The sequence below is a fragment of the Labrus bergylta genome, chromosome 23, assembly GCF_963930695.1.
Source record: "Labrus bergylta chromosome 23, fLabBer1.1, whole genome shotgun sequence".
NCBI lineage: Eukaryota > Metazoa > Chordata > Actinopteri > Labriformes > Labridae > Labrus > Labrus bergylta.
The window spans coordinates 18,821,402-18,848,420 of record NC_089217.1 but is presented as its reverse complement, the minus strand read 5'-3'; the positions used below and the strand labels follow the sequence as shown (position 1 = coordinate 18,848,420).

At 39.1% G+C, this 27,019-nt stretch overlaps 1 protein-coding gene and 1 long non-coding RNA gene across 4 annotated transcripts; both read left to right on the top strand.

Annotated features, from left to right (window-relative positions):
- The first annotated feature begins 1,710 nt into the window (after window positions 1-1,710).
- LOC136177638 (uncharacterized) lies at window positions 1,711-27,019 on the top strand. Its single transcript, XR_010665147.1, has 3 exons — window positions 1,711-2,358; window positions 25,134-25,267; window positions 26,824-27,019. It is a non-coding gene; the product is annotated as an uncharacterized lncRNA (long non-coding RNA).
- On the top strand, window positions 9,470-18,558 carry LOC136177002 (NXPE family member 3-like). 3 transcript variants are annotated; one of them, XM_065951334.1, is made up of 7 exons: window positions 9,470-9,612; window positions 11,008-11,179; window positions 12,771-13,235; window positions 14,695-14,990; window positions 15,330-15,400; window positions 16,606-16,812; window positions 16,893-18,558. In XM_065951334.1, the coding sequence occupies exons 3-7, from the start codon at window positions 12,909-12,911 to the stop codon at window positions 17,435-17,437; spliced, it is 1,446 nt and encodes a 481-aa protein (XP_065807406.1). In that variant the 5' UTR covers window positions 9,470-9,612; window positions 11,008-11,179; window positions 12,771-12,908; the 3' UTR covers window positions 17,438-18,558. The 3 variants fall into 3 exon arrangements, with proteins under 3 accessions (XP_065807406.1, XP_065807404.1, XP_065807405.1); XM_065951332.1 differs by lacking the exon at window positions 11,008-11,179 and having other exon boundaries at window positions 9,475-9,612; XM_065951333.1 differs by lacking the exon at window positions 9,470-9,612 and having other exon boundaries at window positions 10,877-11,179.

Below are 27,019 nucleotides of genomic sequence, written 5' to 3'. Positions count from 1 at the left end.
ATTGATCAGGGAAGACTACATTTCTAAATCATTTTTAACTGTGTTTTTATTCACAAGTTATTGATCTTATTTACTCTCCATGTATCTTGATTTAAGAGTGGGGCTGTGTTTAAGGTCATCATTTTGCAATGACTCTGTTCCATCCCACTTTCAGAAATGAACTACATTAGTATTTATCAAAAGAATAAGAAGTTGTGTAAAAGTAGACTTCCTTCCCTAAGCTATTGAGTTGAGCATTAATGCACATTTTAGTCTTGTCCTTTTAAAATCTGAAATGTATACACATAAGTAGACATAAAGGAGTGCATTTAAATAGAAATATTTATTTAATCTGAAAAACAACATTAAAAAAAGTCTGTTTTTACAGCAGAGGTGAACATGTTTACAGCTTGGTACAAAACAAACAAATAGGTGTGATTAGCTCATGTCTCGATGGACACACACTGTACGGGGGGTGAATGTTTTGATGACTCATCAGTTTTGATTTGATGAAGGATAAGAGTTATTCACAATAAGGCGTGTAGCTGACCAGCTTGACAGGTGGGCGCGGTGTAATGGTTTGTCAAGAGGTTTAAAACCCGCTCCAGCTCCAGCTCTCAGCCTGTGGGTGACATCACTCAGGCCATCCGGGGGAGACCTCCCTCACAGCGAGCTGTTGAAGAGAAGCAACTGAAGTCCACCCCAGAAGAACCAACAAATACAGATGTTGTTGAGGCTCAGGTTTCTTCCTCTGTCTCTGCAGCTCTCTGGGCACCTCGATGGACAAGTCACCAATAATCCACACTGTGTCTATAGGAGAAATACAAAGGTGTTCAATTAATGCCTCAGACAAGACAAAATGTACAGTTAACTACATGTGACAGCTCAGGCTGTTTTTTTGTTATGAGCCACATCTGCAGGAATAATATTGAACAAGGTAGCTGCAGCTCATCATAATAGATGTCAGTCTTAAACACTATTTTTTCTAATACTTAAAGTTTTTGGTGTGAAGCTGACACTGTCCACAGACTCCATGACTTCACAGGGTTCAATAGAAAACAAATGTCTTATCATAAATACTAAATCATTATTTTTCAATTGTCATGTTCACCTCATCACTGTTGACATCAGTAAATATAAAACACAGACATTCCTCTTTGTCAGAACAGTAACATGAACTGTATGCTTTGTAATATTGATTTCTTCTGGATGTCTCATTTATTTACAGTTTATGGATAAAACTTTGTTAATGTATTGCTCTGCTAACACTGACAAAGTCTAACTGCTCTGACAAATAACTAATAACCATAGTTGTATATTTAAAAAAGTGTAGTTTTAAGACTTTAATTAAATATTTGAGTTGAATATAATTAGTTGTAACTGTGTTGTAGAAAAGTTAAATGTTAACTTCCTGTTTATAGAGTTTTCTCAGGACGAGCAGGAATAGTTGATGATAGCAGCCTAGCTGTTAGCTATGCTGTGAAGTGGACTGCTAACGTCGAGCTGAATGGGCGGAGTTAAGTCCCGCCGGTCCCGCCTTACTGCTGTGGTTAGGTTGATCCGAAGTTAGGTTGAGACTGCAAATCCAATATGGATGCGGCCGTCGATTGGACTCATTTTCTGCCTATGTCACAGACGAGTCAGGGTTCGTCCAGTAATATTTACAGTCTATGGTAATTACTCTTACCTGACAGGAAAGAGGTTTGGAATACACTGAAAAGCTTCTCTTTTGTCCGCGATGGATGTTGACATTGAGTAAATTATCGCCCCCTGCTGGTATGGCACAGATCACAGGCGTGAACATTTGACGCTGAAGACAGGCAATGCGTGACACTGACACGCATCCTCTAGTGGACCAACGTGTCTATTACACGTATGTTAACTCTCGCAGCTGCAGAAAAGTTTTCTCTGGTGCTACTTATTTCCGTTCTTTTCCCCTCGGCTCACTTCCTCTCCCCCTGCGCCACATCCTGCCTTTATAACCTCGGTGATTGATCCTCACCCATACATTTTGTGCATCAATGGAATATTTGATGCCATAAATGATACAAATGTTTCAATACTTTAGACCAACACATTTTTTTCTTTCTTTGAAACACCTTAATTCATCTTTTGTTTTTCAGACACTTAAACATTTTGTGGCACTGTCATGAACTCCCGGATCGTTAGTGTTTTGTGGTGTAACGCTTCCATGTTTTATGTCAGGGAGGAAGTCACACAGGAGCAGTTACACCCTGATTGACCTCATACATATTATAACCTACAACAAACAACCACTGTCATATGATCCGACTACAGCCTCACCATCTTTCAAACACTGCAGAGCAACATCTCCTGTCCATTAGGCTACTCCCTGGACTACAGCCCATCTGTTTGGAGGTGAGTCTGCTTTAAACACGCAGGTGTAAGAGGGTCATTTATTTATAATTCATGAATTTAAAGGGGAATCTACAGGAGTGACTAATAAAGTCAATCAAAGAGCTCTAAATGAAAGAAGTGACAGTTCATTTTTAAATCAATTGTCTCAGGCAACCGATATGATCAGTCATTCGACCTGTTTTTAACTTTGAAATGATGATTAATCCTCATGAGGCTACAAGGTTATATTTCTGCTCAAACTGAGCATTAAGGAAGTCAAACCTCTGCCTGCACTGTTTTTAAAGGTAAAGAAAGCGTCCAATAACAGTGAAAAACACATGGAAGCATATTGCATTAACATGAGAAAATACAAATCTGCTCTGTTTTAAAAGTCAGGTGAATGCAGATACTGTAGCTACTTGGATTTGTTTTTTCAGTTTCATTTATCTAAATGTAAACTTGCTCCACTTCTTAGAGCAGGGATGTCAAACAAACGAACTGCGGGCCGTATCCGTATCCGTATAAATTCAATATTTGTAATACTTATTTTCCCCGAATTTTATTAAAAACCTTTGTATAATGAGCAACGTAAAGGTTGATGTCATGATACGAAAATGAATTAAACGGGGCACTTTGAACTATCTTCTCAGCAGGGAGTATCATCAAAAAGACGAGTGGCCGAGCGCACGAGCTGCTCCTGCATTACGCTGGTAATACATCACATCAGCAAACAGGCTGAACACCTGAGAGAGGTGACACAGAATGCAGGTTTTCAAGAGAGATCGAAGGAGCGATATTTCTTTAGTTTTATTTGCTCACAAGTTGCCAGAATCGTATCAAAGCTACGGGACTTAACCGCTGCACTGCGCGCGCATCATGACGGTCTTCAGTTCTGTGCACACTTCTTACCAGCTTCTCCTGTCTTGACTGATGTAAAACAAAATGTTGACTAATAATAACAAAGCTTCCTATGGAGTGAGCTACAAAGAGCAGCTCGTGTAAATAAAAAGCAATCCTCCATGCGTAACGGCCCAGACCGTCTCCTCACATCCAGACTAAGTGTAGGTTGTGGACACCGGCGTTGAGACTGATGCATCTCCCGACTTATTTTACCTCTGGTTATTAAACAGTAAATTAAAATGAATATTAACTGATTTTAATTACAGATGGTTCATTTTTAGGTCACCCAGATGTGAAAGTGTTGTGTTGATCATCTAAAAGTTTCATCACTTCTAAATGCAGTAGCCTGCTGTTGCGCCTTTATCACCAGCTCTCATCAGACTGTAAAAATATAACTATTACTGAACATTTCATTCTTATCCAAATACGATATCACGCACAGGCTGCCCGATCATACAGAGGTCCGCTGGTTTAACCGAGGAGCAGCGCTCAAATGCTTCCTCGAATTACGCACGGAGATGGCACAGATTCATGACGCATAAAAAGTCAGTGACAGAGTTAGATCACGATAGTACGGACACGGAGAAGAACGGACAGCCAGACTGATATCAAAAGTCTTTTAACTGAGTTTACTTAGTTGAAGAACGTGCACTCCACACGGAGCTGATCAGACTGCAGTGCGCAACGCTGAAGGATCAATTCAAGTCTGTTGGTTTGGAAACATGTTATCATTTTATAATGCCTCACACTAAAATACCTGAAGATGACTGTTTGCATCAAAGACACTCTGTGTGTTTGTGATAACTTATTCATGTGAGCAGGTTTTATCTGTAATGAACCTTAAGGAGTGCAAACTGTGCTGTGGCCTGACACACACACATCTAAAGTCTCTCTCTCTCTCTCTCTCTCTCTCTCTCTCTCTGTCTCTCTCTCTCTCTGTCTCTCTGTCTCTCTCTCTCTCTCTCTCTCTCTCTGTCTCTCTCTCTGTCTTTCTCTAGTAATGCACTGATACCAGGGCAGGTAGAATCACCTGTGTCAAAGTTTCTATAACCTTGAACAGCAATATTAAAACATAATATAATAATCTCAAACAAAACATAATTATTGATGTTTTCTTCTGTAATGTGGTACATTTAAATATTTCCATGTGCCAACATGCAGTTTGCAATGACAGAGTTAACCCCTCTGCTTAATCACTCTTACATTTTATGCGTTAACATGTAGTTTTCTATACAAGTACCTTTTTTTTCTAATCATACATTAGCCTATAAATCCATGTGTCAAGTTATAGTGATGTCAGCAAAATTAGTCCGATACCAATAGGACTTTGACACCCCTGTCTTAGAGCAATGTTGTTGTTTGACTTAGTTACCGGTATGCACCTCCAAATGTAGTTATGTTCATTTTTGGGTTTATTCTGAATTATTTAAAGTTCCTGTGATGATTTTATTTTTTAAACCTTCCTGGGTGGCGATTTTCAGTTATCAGTTTTCAGTTAGTTACACTTGCACTTTGTTACAGTTGGCCTATTACGTCACATACCCAATAATTGACAACATCCATGTACTTCAATGTGTTTCAGTATAAAGTAACAAAATAGTACCAATTAAAACGTTTTCTTAGAAACAATCTTCAGTTAGGCATCAAGTTAGGTCTTTTACCTGTTTTTGTGTGTCGAGATAACACTTGTTATGAGTTGAGGTTATACAAATTAAATTGATTGATTGACTGATTGACTGGTTGATTGATTGATTGATTAGACTAAATGTACATGTTTCCTTCGTGCCTCCATTACTGCGTGCCTGCAGGTAAACTAACCCTACCTTAAGTCAACCTTTTGTCCTCAAGTGACGTCAGCACATTTCATAAGACCATGTAACCTTGGCACACCTGATTGTGAGAATTTGACCATCAGTATGAACATTGTAATTATGTTCCTGTCAAACCTCAAGTACCAAAAACTTGTTTTGTTGTAAACTCCCTGTTTGGTAACAGATAATTATCACATTCTCAATTGACTAGATTAGTTTGATGTTGGTAGTGAGACATGATGACACACTATAAATATTCAGAGGTTTTTTATGACTGAGTGTCTTCAAGAAGAATTCATATGATAAACTTAACACAGAGTCTGTTTCCCCTTTTTGTTGTTTTATTCCAGTACCAGAGGACTCACCATGTGGCTAAAAGGTTTTATAAGTAACCATGTCAACATGAAACTTCTGAAGACCTGTGTCATCGTTCTCCTTCTGACTGTGTTGTTCTTTACACGAAGAAACATGGACCTGCTGCAGGTGAGAACTGGGATTATTGGTAACACTTTAAAGGTGGTCATTGAGTGTCTTTCAATGTACTAAAGTGGGGAATGGGCCCCCCTGGGGGCTCCTGAGACACTGAAAGGGGGTTCGCGAGATTCTTTCTAATCGTTTCTTTTATATTTAAGTTACTGGTGCAATATCACTTAATTGTTGAAAGTTAATTTGGTTTAGTAAATGATCTGAGGTTAATTTAAGGGTTTATTTTGATTTCTTTGCTTCAAGAGAAAAGTGTAAACCCACTATTTGAGTTGTGCTGCACCCAGCATCAGTGGCTACAAGCCTGTAACCAATCATCATTATGATGTGAGCTCTGAATCAACAAATAAACATCAAGTTCCTGGCTGAGAGCACACACATCAAAACAAAAAAAACCTAAACATGCAATTCTAAAAAACAAATGTAACAGGAAATGTATGTGCCTCCTGGAAATGTTGCTAGACTGTTAGTGATGCACATGAAGATTATAATTACAGATCCTCCCTGGATCCGCACTGAGAACTGTCCTTATCAGGTTTCTTTTTTATCTCAGCATAGCCACAGTGAGTGCGTCATAACTTTGTAACTGAATGTCTATATAGTGTGGAGTTGGACTGCCCTTCTCTGGGCTTTGCTGCAGACTTATCTTTCAATCTGTACATTTGCTCTTCCTATTTGCAAAAGGAATAATAAAATGGCAACAAACACAACTGAATGACTCAAAGATCTTTTATTAAACAATCTCTCATTACAGAAATTTCCAGCACACATATCAATTCATAATCTCCAGTTCAGGGGACACTTAAGGGCCCAAAAAATAAATGATGATCCAAACGCAAAATCAGAAACATTCCAGGAGATGTAAAGTCATTTAATTGGGATAAAAGGAAGGCTAGATATAAGTCTATAGTTAGCTAATGTTATTGAATCAAGAGCAGGCTTTTTAAGAAGAGGTTTAATTACAGATGTTTCAAATGACTGTGGTGCAGTCATCTGCATAACTTCAACCACTCATACAAGAACACCTGAACAATGAACAAGCACCGCTCTGAACAGTCTCACCTTTCACTACAGTTAAACGAACCAGCGCCCAAGTATATTTATGGACATCCAAGTACATTTCCAACCTGTTTTTATTTAAATGTATTTGCTGCACGCACAAGAGAGAGAGAGAGAGACAAAACGGGAGAGAGAGAGTGCAAAAGAGAGTGCATCAGTGCAACATAACAAAACTCCTGTTTGAAAAAGAAATCCCTCTCGACTCCTGAGGAGAGAAAAGACACAGGAATATCAAGAGAGCAGTATCACATCAACTTCAGAGAGAGAGAGAGAGAGAGAGAGAGAGGGAGAGAGAGAGAGAAAGAGAGAGAGAGATGAGTATGGAGTTAGATCAGTCTCAATATTCATGATTGCATACATAAAGAATATCAAATGTATTTCAATGCACACACAAAATATTTATAGTTCTATATAAATGTAAAACAAATCCACAAATACAAAAAAATAAGATTCACAAACATATTTCACACACAAATATTATTGTTATATATATATATATATGTAATAGAAATCCACAATTATATGATATACATATATATATATTTATAATTAAAGGTATTTGCAATTTTAATCAAAAACACATTTGTATCATGATTTGTTCTGTTTAGTTTAGTTTTTCACAGTTCAGATGGTTTTTATCTTTTAGGTCTCATTCTTCCCTGGTGTTTCCCTCTATGTTCTAGTGTTTCTTAATTTTTCATTCTACAGTGTCTTCAGTGTTTCATGTATTTATTTTGTAGTTGTCCTCAGTGTTTCTTGTCTTGTGTTCATTCCTTCCTCTGTGTGTTTCCTCCAGTGTGATTGCCCTCATTGTCTTCACCTGTGTCATTAGTCTCACCTGTGTTTGATTACCACTGTGTCTATTTAGTCTCTGTGTTTCTTCCCTTCCATGTCAGTTCATTGATTCATGGTAGTTGTCAGTCTACTAGTGTCTCCTTGTAGTTTTGTTTTGGATTTTGCTAGCAAGTTTTTGTTTGCCTTTTTTGATTATTAAATACTTTTAGTTTATTCTGCACTTGGGTCCACCTCTCCTTGTTTTCCAACCATTCATGACAATTTGTATCTTGTTGTCAGAGCATCTAGGAGGGATGTTACAGCAACTACAACAACTACCAATCTAGTTGAAGGCTCTTTCCTCTTGGATGGAGTTTGTTCTTTTTTCACATTCAGTGAGTCCAGTTTGTAAAATTCAGTTGAAACTCAGCGTAGCAACCTGGGCGAGAACAATGCTAACCTTTTTAGAGAACAAAAAAACCTGTAAAACTGGTTTGATTCAGGATACCGCCTGCAGGGTTTGAGAATATATAAAGCTTATGTTCCTATCAGTAACTGTATCTTCCTGTTCCTGTATCTTCGGCAACATTCATGGCAGTGAAACCCTCCCTCTGAAAACCCAATGACTTTTTGTGTCGTCTTGATGCTTCTTGTTAGGACAGGTTGTCTGTATGTTAGTGAAGGATTCTATCATTGTACTAAAACTCACAGAGATGAACTTCTTTTTATCATTTGATCACCATCACATTAAGATTTCACCACTGTGTTCTCTCCATATTGATCTCTACTGAGGTAAGACATGATGTTCTTCATTCAGTAACATTGAAGTTATCCTGTGTGTTTCAACGATACAACTTCCCCTATCTAAAGATAACTTTCTGATCCTAGCTGTCTCTCTGACTCTCTCCTGTAAATAAACAGTTCCACAGCGCCCCTACAGGCCTGGAGCACTTCCGTTTAAGGCTGAACTTACAGCGTTTCTGTGTTTGCAGCATGTTTGATGATTATGCAGTTGTTTTGCCTATTTGCAGCACATTTGTGTCTTTGCAGCGCGTTTCAGCCTTTGCATTTGTTGTGGTAGTTTGCATTTGCTTTTGAATGTGCAGCGTTTCTGTATATGCTGCACGTTTTTCTAAATGTATGTCGTTTCATCAGTTGCTGATTGTTTGACCCCTACCGGCCACCGTACACATGAGTCACAGAGTTGATCAGGTTAATTAAATATATAATATCTAAAATTACACATCATGATTTTTAGAATAATTGATTTTTTTTAATCAACAAAGTAACAAGTGAAACTGAAGAAAAAACATTGAGGAATAAATGGAACAGAATTAGAATCTGAAATGTAATTGTGTTAAAGTATAAAGTAACAAAATAGTACCAATTAAAAAGTTAATTTAAAAATAATCTTTAGTTAGGCTAAATGTATGTTTCCTTCATGCAAGCATTACTGTGTGCCTGAAGGGAAACTAACCCTACTTTACATGCAACCTATTTTCCACAAATTACTTCACTACTTCATGAGCTCAGATTTCATGATCATGTAACATTAGCACACCTGACTGTGACAATTTGACGCTTAGTGTGAACTAGGACTGTCAGCAGGTGAATTGTTTTAGATTAATTGAGGTCCCAAATTAATGCAATCTTGTCATTTGAATCGCCATTAATCTCATGATATTTTGTCCCTTTGGTCACACTGTGGATAAGCCTCCGTCGCGTCTCTCTGTAGGCACAGTGATGGAAAGAACAACACAGCTGCGTCTTTGAATGTCTCATTTCAATTGTAGACAGCTCAGTTTAAAAGTCAAATGTAATATCCACCGTTTGACATCAACATTTCACTATTCTTACTGTTCATTTTAGCAGTTATATTTGGTTTTTGACCTGTAACGAGTTGGCTTTTTCTGATCCACAAGGTGATCCTTACTTTATACCAAAATAAAAGCAGGGTCGAATTCAAACAGCAAGTACTCTCAACTTAAGACAGTACAAACATTTAAAATAAATAAAACTTCTGTTAATAATCTGTGACTAACTTCAGTGTCTTCAAGAAGGATTCATGATAAACTTCACAGAGTCTGTTTCCCCTTTTTGTTGTTTTAATCCAGTACCAGAGGAGGACTCACCATGTGCCTAAAAGGATTTGAGTAACCATGTCAACATGACACTTCTGAAGACCTGTGTCATCCTTCTCCTTCTGACTGTGTTGTTCTTTGTACTAAGAAACATGGACCTGCTGCAGGTGAGAACTGGGATTAGTGGCAACACTTTGAAGATGGACTGATGATTACAGGGGATTATTTTCAACAGTGTCTTTCAATGTACTCTTCACAACATTCATGGTTTTTATTTGCAAATAAACACAATTTCAAGGTTATGTTGCTTAAAACATTTTGCTCAGTGATTCTCTGAATCACTGGAGGGTGGGGTAATGGGGTGAAAAGCTGTGAATGCATTAATGACATACACACATACTTGATGCCATCCCTGCATAATTTGCACCTTGGGCCACCTGTCACAAAAAGTCTGAACACGACCTTGCTAACAAAAGACATCAACTTCAAGAAACGGAAAAAGAATCACAGATTTTTACTTTATTGAGCAGTTAAAAGGTCAAAAGTAAGGTCAGTTATAAAAGGTCTATAATGCTCTGTAGAACAAAAAAGCAAACATTAGTCACCCCTGTCCACTTTTTGGACCCATTTAAACCCACTACAATAATTATTTTTGAACTTATGGCCATAGTAGCATAGAAACGTAAGTTTTGTTGTTATAGGCAATCAATCTGTAGACCATACTTCAAATTTGTAGATTTTACCATTTTTTTTATCACATTTTTCAATTTTAGCCCAACAGCACAAATACATGCATTTTTTCTAGTAACCACAAGGAACAGTGTTGAAGCTCATACAGCCCATTATTTCTTGTTCAAAGTTATCCTATATTATTTGTTTGGGAATTAGATGGGGGGGAAAGACTTTATAGGATCATAATAATGACTAACATATTGGTGATCATATCGAAACAACAATGGTCTTTTTACATACCTTGAAGTCACTTTGATTAGAAATTGATAAAAAGCATGTAATCATTTTTAGCTGTTTAATTTCTGTGTCCAATTTTTGGACATTGGGTGCTATGTGTAACATTTATTTTAGGGGCGCCTGAGTTAAAGAATTATCTGAGCACAGTTGTTGTTGTTGTTTTTTTAAACAACAACAAAATATGATCATATCAATAGCTTTAATCCTGTTGGATTACTTTACTACTGGGACCTGATGATATCAGGGAGGTATCATGACTTTTTTAATGTTCAACTGATCTTCAGAAAAGATTTAGGGCCCGGTCTTTCTTTCGGGGTGCATAGTCCCGCATAACGAATCATGCAAATAACTTTTCAAGTCGAGTTTTCATATTGTTAATTATTACAACCCTGATTCCTAAAAGTTGGGACCCTGTGTAAAATGGAAATAAAAATGGAAGGTGATTATAGAGGTCAGATCTTCAAAAGTCCTTCACTCACCTGTGGTAAGTGTAGCCTTGGTCAGGAAGAGTTGATGTCAACAGACTGTGGCTAACTTTCATCAGGTGTTTCTACCCTCTTCCTCCTGACTGTCTCCTCTCTCCAACAAACAAGAGGCTCTCTCAGCCACCTCCCCCATCCTGCGGTCTGCAGTCTTCCTCTCCTTTCCTGTCACACCCATGGCTGTGATAATCCTCTACACTGACTGAGCCAGGAATCCTCTACATCTGACTTCGATTGGGAATAGCCACGCCTGCCAACCTTTTCCCCAACAGTCTTGCAAAAGGTCTTGGTATTTTGCGCTCTTTGTTTCAAAGGCAAGGTCGTAGACTTCTTCCCAATGTTGGCTTCTTTTGAATATGGCGTCTCTTGAGTCTCTCCTGCTCCAAGGTGTTAGCTAGTGTCATGAGCACCTTGTCATGGCGCCATCTGTTTGGGTTGTGGTGGTCACTGGGAGGTCATCCATAAAACCTCTTTTTGGGGGTTGTCATATGTCCAACTCCATTCTTGGCCCTCAAACATCTTTCCCTGCAGCTGTTATAGGGAGGTTGTGCAGCCAGTAAAAATACCCTTTTCCAAGTCTTATCACAGAGTTGTCAACTGGTCTGTTCGGAACCGTAACTGGATGACTCAAAGTAGCTGGTGATAATTTCATTGATGTGCTCGGGGATGTGGTTGTGGTCTAATGCTGCGTAGATGAAGGCATGATGAAATGATCCGTGTGCGTTTGCCAAATCATACCACACCACTGTCAGGTTGTCCTTGCCTGCTTTGGCCTCCGGGATCATTTTGATTGATGTGTGTTCCAGGCACCTGCATCCGCAGACACCTGGTAGCCCACCTTTCTGTACAGATAGGCTAGGATAGTACTTTATTGATTCCCAGAGGGGAAATTTGGGCGTTCCCTCAGCTTTCTTCAAGCATGATGGAATACTGCCTTTTTTCCAGATCCTCACAACAGCTTCAATAGCCTTGTTAGGAGCATCTCGCACTTCTTACATACTTTGTAGGGTATACCGCTAGGTCCGGGGGCAGATGCTGTTCTGTTCCGGCCTTCTTCTGATGATGATTTGTTAAAGGTTGAAACACCATTTCAGATTCAAAAGTGAGTAACATGATTGGGTACAAAAAGAGCATCGCAGAGTAGCCCAATCTTTAAAAACATTTTTTTTTTGTTTTTGAAGATTTATTTTTGGGCTTTCTGTGCCTGTATTGTAGGATAGTGGATAGAGTCGGAAATCAGAGAAAGGCATTTAAGGACCTTTCCGATAGAAAAGGAAAGCTGTCATTAAAAGTAACCCATGAACACCAAGATTCCTTCAAGTGTTTGTGTCGGCATGTCGACTTGTCCCCACCCCCCCAACGCTGTAAACCTAGGGGAAACACTGAACAAGGTACTCGGGCCAATTTCTTCACCCCTGTTCCTCTTGAAATTTAAATATTGGAATTTGTGTTTAAGGCCCATTTCTGGTGCATGATTAACCCATCACTTATATAAACCTGGTCTAAAGTCAATAGTGCAGTATTGTATTTTTAAAGCATACCTTGTTTGATAGAAAGATGCCATACAGAATCACATTTGAAGAGTGGAGTGTGAAGAGTGTCCAACCAGGGCCTGGTTTATTTAAATGTCTTCCATCAAATTAGCAATGTGGCCAGAGGTAGACAATCTAGTTGAAGAAAAAAAAACATGTTATTTGGTTGTGCCACCATTATGCAATGGAACTTAGAAAAAGTGGAATGGAGCAGGCCGTGTCAATCATGCACTTAAGATCAAAAAATGTAAACTACCCTCATCTTTCTTCAGTTTATTTTATCTTACGAAATTTGTTTGATGCCTCTCTGTCACCATCTCTCTTTTTTTAACCCCTTGCCAGCTAAATTATGAAGAAAACTTTGGCATCGTCCTCAAGAAAGTGACCTCTGCTCCTCGCACTGTTCCTCGCACTGCTCCTCACACTGACAACTTCTGCACCTTCGAGCCGCTGTCCTTGGCAGATGCTAAGGAGGAACGCATGTTATTAGACTCCATTGCTTGGCCTGAAACTCCTCTTCTGCCAGCTCCTTTTTTATTTGACCAGACAAGTGATCCCGCCCACAGCATTTTCACCATTCTCCCAGGGAGGGGTGGAGTAGACCGGCATGTAGGAGACCAGCTGGAAGTTATGGTACAAATATACGACTTCCAAGGTAACCCCAAGAAGTCTGGAGGAGATGTCTTACTTGCTCGGTTGCACAACAGGGCACTTGAAGCAGGTGTGGCTGGACGAGTGGTGGATCACCTTAATGGCTCCTACTCTGCTGTATTCCCTTTACTCTGGGAAGGAAGTGCACATGTTGAGGTAAAGTTCAAGGCTTTCTACTAAAATGGTATTGTAAAACAAGTGATGGTAAAGGAATCACCTATTGCAATGTGATTGTCCTGTAGGTCATTTAATTCATGGAATCTAAACCATTTTCCCTGACTTACTTTTGCCAACAAACAACATAAAAAGTAAAAAAAAAAGACATTGTGGAAGTTTTAAAAACTGCAGTTCCTCCATTTACCTCTTGAGGCAGTCAATTCAATTAAAATAGCTTTATTGGCATTAATGTGTAAAATATATTACCAAAGCATATAACAACACATAATACTATAATAATAGTAATGAAAAGTAATAACAAGCAATTCAATATTCTAATAATGAAAAAAAAGTGTCATTTATTATTTTATAGTGTTGCATGTGTATGAGTGTATTTGTGCCTTTGACTGTGTGTGTGTGTGTGTTTAGTCACACACTCTAATGACTTAATCCCCATTGATTCCTGTGTTAAAATGCCCATCTTTACCAGTTTTGTACAAAATGGTATTCCTCATTTCTGGACTACTTTACATTGAGGGAATGTATTCACCATAAGAGTTACATGTATTAACTCCTCAAAGATAGTCTAGCTTTTTTCTAAAAAATAAATATATATATTTGCCACCTGCATACATGTGTGGTGGTGACTGTGCCTGCAGAGACCCTGTCCTATGCCTGTATTTTAATGGTTTTTTTTTTTTGGGGGGGGGTTCCCCAAGTCAATGTCAGGGTGTAGGAATTAGGTGTTTAGGAATGGAAAGGAATTCAGTGATTGGACGCGATTTTAAACAGGCAAACATGACGGACGTGGACATAGTGACAAAGAGAAAATACTACCATAGTAAGGCGAACACTGACTGGCAATACGTCAGGGTGATTTATTTATGCACACACTCAGGATATTGATTTAAAGTACAAGACGCTTTCAGAACTGCATTAAAAGTACTAATAAGTTGAAATTGATACTAAGGTAGGTTATGAATTGTTTGATAGAAAACAGGCAAATCTATTGTTTGAGAAGATGGCTGCCTACAGTGGTAAGAAAAAAAAGTTATACCGGGCTCCTGATAGCCGAGCAGTTATACACATGCCCCCTTTACAGAGATGGTCCTCTTTGTAGCAGCCTGGGGGGGAATGTGACCTTGGCTCATTGCCGAATGTCATCCCCCTCTACATCCTCCCAACATTTCCTGTCTGTTGTCATCTGTCCTATCTACTAAAGGCGAGACAGGTGAAAAAATATGACTTTAAGTTCAACTTTCCAGCTAGTAGAGAGTTTACCATTTCCTTCAATCTTATCGTTTACATTAAATAAATTATTAACTTCAGTCAGCTGACACCAAAAATAGAAATTAATTATCTTGAAAACATTGTTTTAACAATCAAATTATACACATAAAAAATAGCATGCAAAGGGTGTATGCTATACCTTTAAAGCTCTTGTGTTTTGTTTTATCAGGTGACGCTTGTCCACTCAAGCGAGGCTGTCACAGTTCTGCACAGGCTGAATAGAGAACATCCTGAAAGGGTTCTCTTTAAAAGCCTCTTCCACTCAGGTTCAAGCTCTGAAATTACCTCCTGTAATGTTTGCCTACGTCAAACCAACCAGCCACAGTGCAACTACTCTGACCTCCGTACAGGCGAGCCTTGGTTCTGCTACAAGCCAAAGAAACTGAGCTGTGATGACAGGATTAACCACATGAGAGACGGATTCAATGTAAGACTCAAGGACAAAGAGGAGAAGCTTTTCCAAAGGTGAGGGAGCACAGCAGTAGAAAAGTTGCATCTAGTTTTGTAATGACTGTAAGTATATAGTATGTGTCACCTGCTGGAAAATGTTGTTTGTAACTACAGGTGGCAAAGATGAAATCTTAAGATGTTTATAGTGTAAGATAATACCTACCAAAATACTTAATCTGAACAATTAAAGTTGACACTCATCAACAAAACTATGAAGTGTATATTTTCAGTCCAAATATGGAGGCAGAGTAATTTAATAAAACTAAAGTGTTACCATTTGTTAAATCACGTTTGACATTTACATAATGTAGTGTGTTTAGAAGATTCTTAATAATGGGAGTTTTTTCCCCCCAGCAAAGTCAACCTGAAAGTCTTCATTCACTCTTCAGGACCGGCCAATGTCATGGTGCTGCCTCCAATGAAAGGTAAAGCACAACTTTTCGACTTTCACCAGAGAGATATTTTAAAGATATCCATGTGAACTTGAAAAGAAAAATGGTTTGGTAAAAATAAATAAAACCTTCCTCTTTGTATTCCAGCCAGAGCATTGGCGGAATGAAGTACTACACAATAAAAAAATAAAGTGACAATAGCTGTTTATCTCTTTGCCTTGTAGAAAAGATATCCCATATAAAGAAAAAATAAATAAACTAACCAGATTCTATCTACAAAACTGAGATAGAGCTGCAAGCATTTATTTCATTTACGCTCAAAACAGGATTTATTTTAAGTACTATTAAAGAGGACATATTATAGCCCTTTTCAAACAGTCCCCTGTGGTCTAAATGAAACATCTGTGCTGTGCTTCGGTCAAAATATAACATGAATCAAGCACCAGAGGAGGTTTGTGACCCTGTATAAACCAGCTCTCTCAGAACTCTCCGGTTTGGTGTGTGTGTCTCTTTAAATGCAATGAGCCGCCTTGAGTTTTCCTGGTAGACATCAATCCTCTGTAGAAAGACTTAAAATGGCAGACCTGCGCAAAAGTTTTGTTCTAGGCTGAGGATGGAGTCCATGGGTGGAGATATCAGGGGTAGGGAGGGTATTCTTTTTTTTTACCAGAATCCAGCTTTTGACATCACAAGCTGAGAAAATTTGAAACGGAGCATTATTCTCTGTCTTGTAAGACTTATGCAGACTACAAACAAAGGACGGGATGGATTTATTTCATATTTTGTGGGTCAGTAGACTCTCAGGTTACCCAAATATATGTTCAAAAACACTGTACAAGTGGATTTGTCGTAAAATGTCCCCTTTAAAAATACTAAACTAATTAACATCTGTAAATATTTAGCTTTCAATAATCAACATTTTCTTATAAAATGAATTTGGTATCATTTACCTTAACCACAATAAACAGACATACACTGTCCTGCTGAGCACTTTAATACATATTTTTCTGCTGCTCAGACAAATCCAATAAATACACTTATCTGCACTGGAAAAAAGCTAAAACTGAGTCTTTTGTAAAAATTTGAATGAATACTTTTTGTGTTATATTATGATGTTGTCTCAAGTGAAATAAGCAAGGTAAAGGAGAGACCATGTTTTGGTCTTTTTATGGGATCTGTTGACAATACATGATAAAACAATGACTTTAATAACCAAAAGCTTGATCAATATGTTTTAGGGCAACCTGAGGTCGATCAAGGCAGTGGGAAGTCTGGACTCTCTGGGTATTACTACCAGGGTGTGTGGCGATCACTAGGTGGCACCAAAGTCCACCAATTCAACAACTCCTCTGCCATCAGTCAGTGTCTGAAAGGAAAGGTGGTCCACATGTATGGAGACTCCACCGTCAGGCAGTGGTTTGAGTACTTTGATGCTTCACTTCCAGGTAGTTGATTCACAGTAATTTCAGGTGAAAGTTTATTATTTATATAACAGCTAAACTTGTTCCTTCTGTCATACTTTCAGATGCTAAGGAGATTAACCAGAATAGTCCGAAGCAAACTGGACCTTACATGATATGGGACAATGCAAAAAACATCTTGGTAACATACCGTGTCCATGGTCCTCCTCTTAGTTTTATCTACGTCCCAACCAGTGAGCTGCGTTACATTGCAAATGAAATTGACGGGTTGGTAGGTGGCACCAACACAGTTGTAGTTTTTAGCGTCTGGGCCCACTTCAGCCCTTTCCCAATTGAGCTCTACATCAGACGACTTCAGAGCATCCGCAGGGCGGTGATTCGTCTGTTGAACAGGGCTCCAGACACACTGGTGGTCATCAGGACTGCAAACCTCAGAGGTTTAACACCTTCTGAATCGTTAAACTACAGTGACTGGTACACACTACAGCTGGACAAGGTGCTCAGAGCTGTGTTCAAAGGATTTAATGTTCGACTAGTGGACGCTTGGGAGATGACTCTGGCCCACCACCTGCCTCACAACATTCACCCAGGCCGTCCTATTGTTAAGAATATGATTGACATTCTCTTGTCCTACATATGCACCAAATAGGGCTAATAGATGTGCATTTGTTCAGAGAGAGAGTTAATATCTCAATCAATTAATCTTTATTTGTATAGAGCTAATTCATACCAAATGTTATCTCAAGACAATTTACCAAATAGTAGGTTAAAGGCCTTGCTCTTTGTTATCTCAAAAGACCCAGTATTACTCCATCACAAGAAAACACAAGGAAATCGCCTCCTGAAACCAGAAATACAATATTGCATTGACTCCTGCTGCCATTTCCCTCTTCATCTGCCACGGAAAAGCTGCCCAAATCTGTTGAACAGAATAGCCAGGGCAGCTGTGGCTCAGTTGGTAGAGTCGTCGCCTCTCAACCGGAAGGTCGAGGGTTGAGCAACATGTCTGATGTGTCCTTGGGCAAGACACTTAACCCTGAATTGCTCCTGCTGCTTCAGCGGCGGTGTAAAAATGGGATTAGGCGGTGTAAAGGTGTAGTGTAGTCGGAAGACTAGAAAAGTGCTATGTAAGCTCAAGTCCATTTACCATTGAAGATCAACCTTGCAACAATCACCAGGAAAGTGATCCCAGTGTAAGAGGCTTTTGTTGGGGCAGAAATAGTTTCAGGAAGTGTTTGTTATGGTAACAACTGATAATTGTCCTGTTATCTGTTGTTAGCTGCTACATTTCTTTTATTGTTGCTGAACTGCTGTGTTCGCCTAACTGTGTGTTTTATTCACCGCTGTGCTAGCTTCCCATCAGAACGACCAGTGTACCCGCCGCTGAATCAAAGTCCGGCCACTGGCTTTCTGGTGTGTAAGTTATAGTTACTGAACTTATCTCAGAGTTCAAGAAGGCCGAGCCACACGGCTCCCTTTGTTCTTTGTCCACCATTTTATCCCCATGTGACATCACCACATGGCTTTTTCTCATTCTCTCACTCTAACTCTCTCTCTCTCTCACACACACACACACACACACACACACACACACACACACACACACACACACACACACACACACACAACTACACTTTTACACTTCTTCCACAAGCCTTGCATGATAATGTTTGTTTGCTTAGATTAGTTTATAATAGTTCTTTTTTTGATTAAGTTCATCGATTTTGGATTGATGTTGCTTTGTTTAAATAAATTCTGTTATAATTTTAAGAGAGCAGTTGTTTGTGATTACTGGTGTATTTACATTGTGATATAAGCTGGGTGCGAGGGCTTTGTGTACGGATTTCATGCCTTCAATTTATTAAATATAGTTATTAATTATTAATAATATTAGTAATTAAGTAACTAATTTGAGACTGATCTGAGTGATATTTTGGTTATATTTCCCTGATTACAGGGTGGTGCCCCAAACGAGATTAAACATAGTTTAATGATATTGTTATTTAATTATTAATAATTCTATATAAGTATTAAAGAATATAACCAAAGTTGACTTGATACAACCCCAACACTTTCTTGAGGAAGATGAAAAATTAATCTGACAAGGGGTCGAAAAAAAGAAGGATGGTTACAACGATGTATCAAACAAATGGACTAATTTAAACTAAAAGAGGATGGAAGATTTTTCAAATATACTGCCATGATCTCTACACAAGAAAAAAAGTTACAGGATTGCAAGGGATTTAATATGTGGATGTCAGTGGACAAGAAAACATGAACCGCATCTTGACTTCACAAAGACAAGCCACTCTGCAATGCTCTTTTTATACCAAGAAATGTTACTCGCCTGTTTCCTGTTAACCTTATTAACTGTAAGATGTTCCATCAGCTGTTATTTAAAGCATTTTACAACTTTTATACTATTTTGTTGCCACTGTCCCAACTGTTTCAAACATGTCTTCACCATCAAATTTAAGTACAATTTATTATTAAATGGAAAATGACTTCCCCTCCCAGTCTTTTCTGTGGTTAATTGATGCACCGTGCTCCGGCATCTGGCAAAAATAGAAGCCTTGTAACTGCTACGGATTGCTCCGGACTGGCCGAGCTGAGACAGTGGAAGCTGGTGGAATTTGGCCGTCAGACACACTCTGGCTCAGCATTGAAAAAAGTTGTTGTTACTCCCCAACAGGCCTTAGCTTTCATAGACGTCCCATTAGGGGACATTCAAATGGTTAAATGGACCAGAGTCACACCAAATATGTGGACGAAAGTAAAAGCATCTTTTGGTTTGCAATCTCGGAACTAACTTACATTGAATTTATAAAGGGTTTTACTCCCTTCCATACAGATGCAGGATTTAGGAAATGATCAGAATATGAACTCACTAAGCTACAGCAACTGCACAGGGATAGAAGTCTAAAATTTGAACAGTTAAATAGGAATTCACACTTCCTAACACTGATTTCTTTATATATTTACAGTTCAGGACATTTTCCACTAAGCATAAAGAATGGAATAAAGTCTTATACCCACTTGAATTGAGGAGTTTCTGTTTATAGCATCATAAACAGAAACATGAAACTAACTGATGTTGTGATGGTTTTGGTTACTCTTCATGAATTGATTTTCTCCCATTAAATGCTGTTCAGGCATCCTTTAGGAAAAAACTGAGCTCATCAATCAGTTTTAGCTCATCAAACATGTTTTTCCTTTTTTCAACAGGAACACTCAAAAACTCAAAGACTTTATATTATTATATTCAAAACTTAAATTTAAATGGATCTCTCCACCCCAATTGACATGTGAAAACTGGAAATGTGATTTTGAAAGGGGAAGAATTCTGATCGTTGTTTATGCACTACAAGATAAATAAAAATGTTTTGCATTATAGAGTTGCATGATGTCCACTCTAGTGGACACTTCTGTACCTTCAGAATTACTATTACTAACAAAATTTAAAAAACATATTCAACATTTCATGTCTTAAGAAGTCACAGTGCAGAATCAATTGTCACATTTTAAGAGTATTTAAAGTCCAACTAAATCACATTTGACCTTTTAACTGCTTAATCATGTAAATACCTGTGATTCTTTTTCTTTTATTGCATGCAGGGATGGCATCAAGTTTGTGTGCATGTCATGTATGCATTTTCCCTGCTGTCTCCAATGAGTATTTATTTAATTACTACTAACAATAAAGTATCATTAAGATGTTATTTTCTGTGAAAATGTCATAACTTTAAAGACTTACACGGAAAACACAAGTTTTCCCAGTTTGAATCTTTAAGGAATATATTTTTTTTAAATGTATTTGTTAGGGACAGTGCATATTAATGAACAGCTGTAACAATTACAGCTGTAAAAATGTAAAAGTTATAGCAGAAGTGCTAGTTTCCATCTGTTGTCCCTAGGCAGGTAACCTTTGTGTTTTCCCTTTCTCAGAAATGGTGACATTATTTAATTTAGTTTTAAACCAAATATACATCACAACCATTTTCTATATTTTCACTCATGAGAGTTTCACTCCAGTCACTGTCTTTGAAAGCTGCGTCCAGACTTTGGAAGAATTTGGTTTTGTGGAATGAACTCATGACAACTTCTAGTTGTGTATGAGTTGGGAAATCTTGTTTTTGAGAGTTTTCGTGAGAACAAAATTATATTATGATCTGAGATTCCTGTTAGTAGATTGTAGTTTATTTTAATTCTTTCAAGATGATTTGTAAATAATAATTCTATTCTGGTTGAGGAACGAGGAGTTATTCTGGTGGGTTTATCTATTATTTGTTTAAGATTAAATTGGCCAGTAATTTGCTTGAGATTTGTTCTATCCTTCTTATCATCCCAGTTAATATTCAAGTCACCCATGATAATCAACTCTTTGTCTAAGTTACAATAGTCCAGAAGAAGTTCCAGTTGATCATAAAAATCTATCTTTGCAGATGGCTTCCAGTAAATACAAATTACAATAAATGACATTTCAGATTGAAGAGAAATAGTCACACACATACATTCAAGTCCAACTTCACTAGGCCATTCAATTTGCTCACATTTTAAGGTGTTTTAATGTATAAGAGAACCCCCCCACCCCTGCCCTTACCCCTGTCTCTTCTAAAGGTGTTGTATCCAGGTATATTTATTACAGCTTCTGGAGAGGAGCGAGTGAGCCATGTTTCTGTCAGTCCTAAAAAGTCAACATTAGAATTGCCTAATATATGTTGTAGTTGTTCCCGTTTTTGAGTCATGCTCCTGATGTTTAAGTGTCCCCCAAATAAGCCACCGGGCTTGCACTTTGGATCCCAGACTGTTTTAGCTTGATAGAGTGTTTGAAATAATTTTGTAGCGCGATGCTGTTTCATTACTGGGTTCCTCAGTTTGATATCCTTGCACTGCTGGTGGCGTGAATCTGCTAGCTGTGGTTATAGCCTGGCTGGCTGTGGTTGCAGCCCTGCCAGTTGTGGTTGTAGCCCGGCTGGCTGTGGTTGTAGCCTGGCTGGCTGAGGTTGTAGCCCAGTTAGCTGTGGTTGTAGCCCTGCTAGCTGTGGTTGTAGCCCTGCTAGCTGTGGATGCAGCCCTGCTAGCTGTAGTTGTAGCCATGCTAGCTGTGGATGTAGCCCTGCTAGCAGTAGTTGTAGTCATGCTAACTGTGGATGTAGCCCTGCTAGCTGTGGGTGCAGCCCTGCTAGCTGTAGTTGTAGCCATGCTAGCTGTGGATGTAGCCCTGCTAGCTGTAGTTGTAGCCATGCTAACTGTGGTTGTAGCCCTGCTAGCTGTGGCTGCAGCCCTGCCAGCTGTAGTTGTAGCCATGCTAGCTGTGGATGTAGCCCTGCTAGCTGTAGTTGTAGCCATGCTAACTGTGGCTGTAACCCAATTAGCTGTGAAGGTTTAGCACCTTCATTGAAGGTCCAGGATTTATTTCAACATCACCAGCCAGGAGCAGTATTATCAGAAGATGTACAATTCCCAAGAAAGGTTTAGGTTTGTTCAACTGTTCATGTTTACCTGAGGGTGGCCTTGCACCGTCCATTGTCCAGTCATCTTGTGAAGAGAAGGTGTTGACTCTTCTTGGCTGGGTAGAGGACTTGGTCACCATTTCTATCCATTTTTGGTGTAAGTGTTAGGCACAAGAGTAGAGAAAATGCACAAACAGTAAAGATACATGCAGATGACAGATTTCAGACCAGGAGGCAGAGCTGCAGTCTTACACGCTTCTCTGCGCCCCCCTTAGATCTGTCTCCCAGTCACTATAGTTGTAATTCTGAATCGAACTGTAGTTATACTATTGGTACTGTGTCTGTCCCCCGGCCCAGACCCGTTTTTATAAGTCATCCAAACGGCGTAAATCGTCAAAATCTCATCAGAATCAAGACTACGAATATGATTTTGCTAAAAAACCAGAAGATTCACTGCAGACTTTTGAACATTAGGTCCTTAGCATCCAAATCTCTTTTAGTGAATGATCTGATATCAGATCAGCATATTGATCAACTCTTTTTTTGACTGAAACCTGGCTGTGTCAAGATGAATATGTTAGTTTGAATGAATCCACTCCTCCCAGGCATTTTTGTACTCATATACCTCGAGACACCGGACGAGGTGGTGGAGTAGCAGCTATTTTTAATTCTGGACTTCCAGTTAACCCTCGACCAAAGCTGAATTTTTCTTCTTTTGAAAGCCTTGTTCTTAGTTTTTCACATCCAGTCTCAAGAACCTTTCAGCCAGTTCTAGTTGTTGTAGTTTACCGTCCTCCTCTGAGCTTCTATCAGAATTTGCAGAATCTTTATCAGATTTAGTCCTTAGCAGTGATAGAATAATTGTTGTAGGTGACTTCAATATCCATGTGGATGTTGATAATGATAGCCTGAGCACAGCTTTCATGTCACTATTAGACTCTGTTGGTTTCACACAGGGTGTAAACGAACTTACTCATCGTTTCAACCACACTCTGGATCTTGTTTTAGCTTATGGCATTGAAATCCATAACCTTACAGTTTTCCTAGAAAATCCTCTTCTATCAGACCATTTTTTTTTATTACATTCAACTTTGTCCTACCAGAATTACCTCTGCTCGGAAGAGGTGTGCTCTCTAGAAGTTTGTCGGATAGTGCTGTGGCTAGATTTAAGGAAGCTGTTTTTGATTCAGTACCGTGTTTCAACCCAGTTGGAAACTCTTATGATAGCTTTAGTCCCTCTCAGCTAGATCAGTTTGTTGAAAGTGCAGTGGATTCACTGAGAGTTACTCTTGATTCGATTGCACCCCTGAAACACAAGGTTGTCAAGCGGCGGAGAGTGGCTCCATGGTTCAAATCAGAAACCTGTACTCTAAAACATTCGTCGCGGAATTTTGAAAGAATATGGCGCTCGACCAAAACGGTAGAATCTCGTTTTTTTCTGGCAGGATAGTCATAGAAGATATATGAAGGCTCTACGTCACGCTCGAGCTGCCTACTACTCCTCTCTAATCGAGGAAAACAAAGGCAATCCTAGATACCTTTTCAGCACTGTAGCCAGGCTGACAGAGAGTCATGGCTCCATTGAGCCTTGTATTCCTCTAGCCCTCAGCAGTAATGACTTCCTGAGCTTTTTCAACAACAAAATTCTAGACATCAGAGACAAAATTGGTAACCTCCTGCCCTTACCTGGTGCGGATACATCTGATACAGTAGAGACAGTTCCAGGACCAGATATTAGTCTCAACTGTTTTTCTCCAATCGACCTTTCAGAGCTATATTCCATTTTTTCTGCGTCAAAACCGTCAACCTGTCTTTTGGACCCAATCCCAACCAAGCTGTTTAAGGAAGTTTTTCCCTTGGTTAGCAACTCTATATTAGTTATGATCAATCCGTCTTTACTGGCAGGCTATGTACCCCAGGCATTTAAAGTAACAGTAATCAAACCTCTACTTAAAAAGCCTACTCTGGATTCAGGAACTCTGGCTAACTACAGGCCTATATCCAACCTTCCTTTTCTCTCGAAGATCCTGGAGAAGGTGGTAGCTAAACAGCTGTGTGACTTTCTCCATGACAACAGTTTATTTGAGGAGTTTCAGTCAGGATTTAGAGTCCACCATAGCACTGAGAGTGCACTAGTTAGAGTTACAAACGATCTACTTCTAGCTTCAGACAGGGGACTTCTGTCTGTGCTCGTCTTGTTAGGTCTAAGTGCTGCCTTTGACACCATTGACCATCGGATCCTGTTGTATAGACTGGAGCATTTGCTTGGAATTACAGGGACTGCTTTAAGTTGGTTTGAATCCTACTTATCAGACCGATCTCAGTTTGTACATGTTAATGATGAGTCCTCTATGCACACTAAAGTTTGCCATGGAGTCCCACAAGGTTCAGTGCTTGGACCAATTCTCTTTACATTATATATGCTTCCTCTGGGAAATATTATGAGGAAACACTCCATACAGTTTCATGGTTATGCAGATGATACTCAGCTGTATGTATCAATGAAGCCCGATGGCACCAGTCAGTTATGTCAGCTAGAAACGTGCCTTAAGGACGTTAGGACCTGGATGACCAGAAATGTTTTGCTACTTAACTCAGACAAGACTGAAGTTATAGTGCTAGGCCCTAAGAACCTCAGAGAGACTTTTTCTAGTGATTTGACTGTCCTTAATGACATCAGACTGACATCTAGCACCACTGTAAGGAATCTAGGAGTTCTTTTTGATCAAGATATGTCTTTGAGCTCTCACATCAGACAAGTTTCAAGAACAGCCTATTTTCACCTTCGTAATATATCCAAGATCAGGAATATCCAGTCGCAAAATGATGCAGAAAAACTAGTTCATGCATTTGTTACCTCAAGACTGGATTATTGTAACTCTCTTTTGTCAGGGTGCTCTGGCAAGTCCCTAAAGACTCTTCAACTGGTCCAGAACGCTGCAGCTCGTGTACTGACCAGAACCAGGAAATGGGACCACATCACTCCTGTCCTGGCTTCAGCCACATGGTGACCTTTTAGCCACATGGTGAGTCCTCTGGTACTGGATTAAAACAACAAAAAGGGGAAACAGACTCTGTGTTAAGTTTATCATATGGATTCTTCTTGAAGATACTTAACTCAGTCATAAAAACCTCTGAATATTTATAGTGTGTTATCATGTCTAGCTTTCAACATCAAACTAATCTAGTCAATCAAGAATGTGATAATTATATGTTGCCAAACAGGGAGTTTACCTCTAAATGGAGGACTATTTTTAACTAGATTTATCAAACTGAACATGTGCTTTTTAGCTGATGGGATCATAGATTGATAAAGTATGATATATGACATGGGGTTTTATATCAGAGCTTGAACTCAAACAGTGAAGAGTATCTCCTATCCCTAAAGTATCCAGTCACAAAACAAGTAAATGTGATACAGGGGTTCAATTAAAAACAAAAATCAGAAGCAAAGAGCTTAAAGCATGCAGCATAAAAGAGGTATAGAAAACGTTAAAAAATACCTTCAAAGTAGACACTAATAGAAACATGTTGTTTTCCCAGCATCTATAAAATTAAACAGAAGTTACACCCAAACAAAATAAAGATGAAGACGACGGCTACCCTTCATAAGATTTTCCTCCCTACATTCAACCATTGTTTAGATATCCAGTGATGTGTCAAAATCTGGACGATAATGAATAAAAACGCCAGCTCAAACAACAGATAACAAAGCAGTTTTACAGGAACTTTGCTCACTAACAGGTGAGCAGCATCCTTTCCCAGTTCACTGCCCTGGGTAAATAAAAAATAATTATTTACTATTAAAGGTCACAAATGCATAATATCTCCATCTTTTGTCTGCTCCACTCCTCCGAAAAATGGAGTTAATGTATTTACTTAGGTTCGGTAGCAGGATCACGCCTAAAACCACACCTGTAATTACCTGACAGCCTATTTACACCTGGTCACCTCACCACATCCCGTTTGTCTCAGATCCTTCTACCCACCCCCCCTTCCCTACTTCTCATCCATTCACTCTCCTTCCTCATCTGTTCCCTTGTTGTGGATTTTTCTGTTGGTAATAAAAGATCTCAAGTCAAAGTCTTTTGTCTTTGTGTATTTTATTGCATATAGTAAGAGTTGTTTTGCAAAAGGAGTAATCAGCTACAAAAGTAACATCAGTCACAAGTGCAAGATTCCCGGGGCAGTCCCGGTTGCAGAGCATATTTATACATTCACAGGGTGTAGGTATATTGCATATACATGAGTAATACATGGTCATTGGTTTCAGCTTGCCCTAGTGGCTACAGCTTCTTCTAGTTTGCCTGGTGATTTATCTATGCAAGCTTCTTTATAAGGTACCTGTTACCTCATTACCTCAGATAATGAGGAGGGTACCTGTTGGAGATGCAGACCAAGGCCATACAGAGAAACAGTTTTTAATTGCTAAATGACGCACGAACATTTAAGTCTTTTAAGTTCAAGGATGACAGACAGACAGTATTTTTCCACTACACTCTCCTTCCTCATCCCTTCTCTCCCCCCTCATCCCTTCCCATCCAACTTGACACATGCCTCTCCCTCGTCTCTCTCACTTCAGGTACAGTCTGGGGCCGTAATCAGTTTGGGTGGATCCATACCTGAGACGGAACCCCCACTCTGAGTCTCTCGCTCGCCCGATCAACCTCCTAGACCAGCCTGAAAGACGATGGCCATCTCACACCTACACCCCTCTCATACACATACATCTGTCAATATATCTTACATTTACAATTCACATTAAATGTTCAAACTAA

Coding starts and splice junctions, on each gene's coding strand:
- LOC136177002 (XM_065951332.1), top strand. CDS start 9,532: ATGACACTTCTGAAGACCTGTGTCATCCTTCTCCTTCTGACTGTGTTG. Junction 14,991..15,329: donor GAGGAGAAGCTTTTCCAAAG/GTGAGGGAGCAC, acceptor TTTTCCCCCCAG/CAAAGTCAACCTGAAAGTCT. Junction 16,813..16,892: donor CTTTGATGCTTCACTTCCAG/GTAGTTGATTCA, acceptor TCATACTTTCAG/ATGCTAAGGAGATTAACCAG.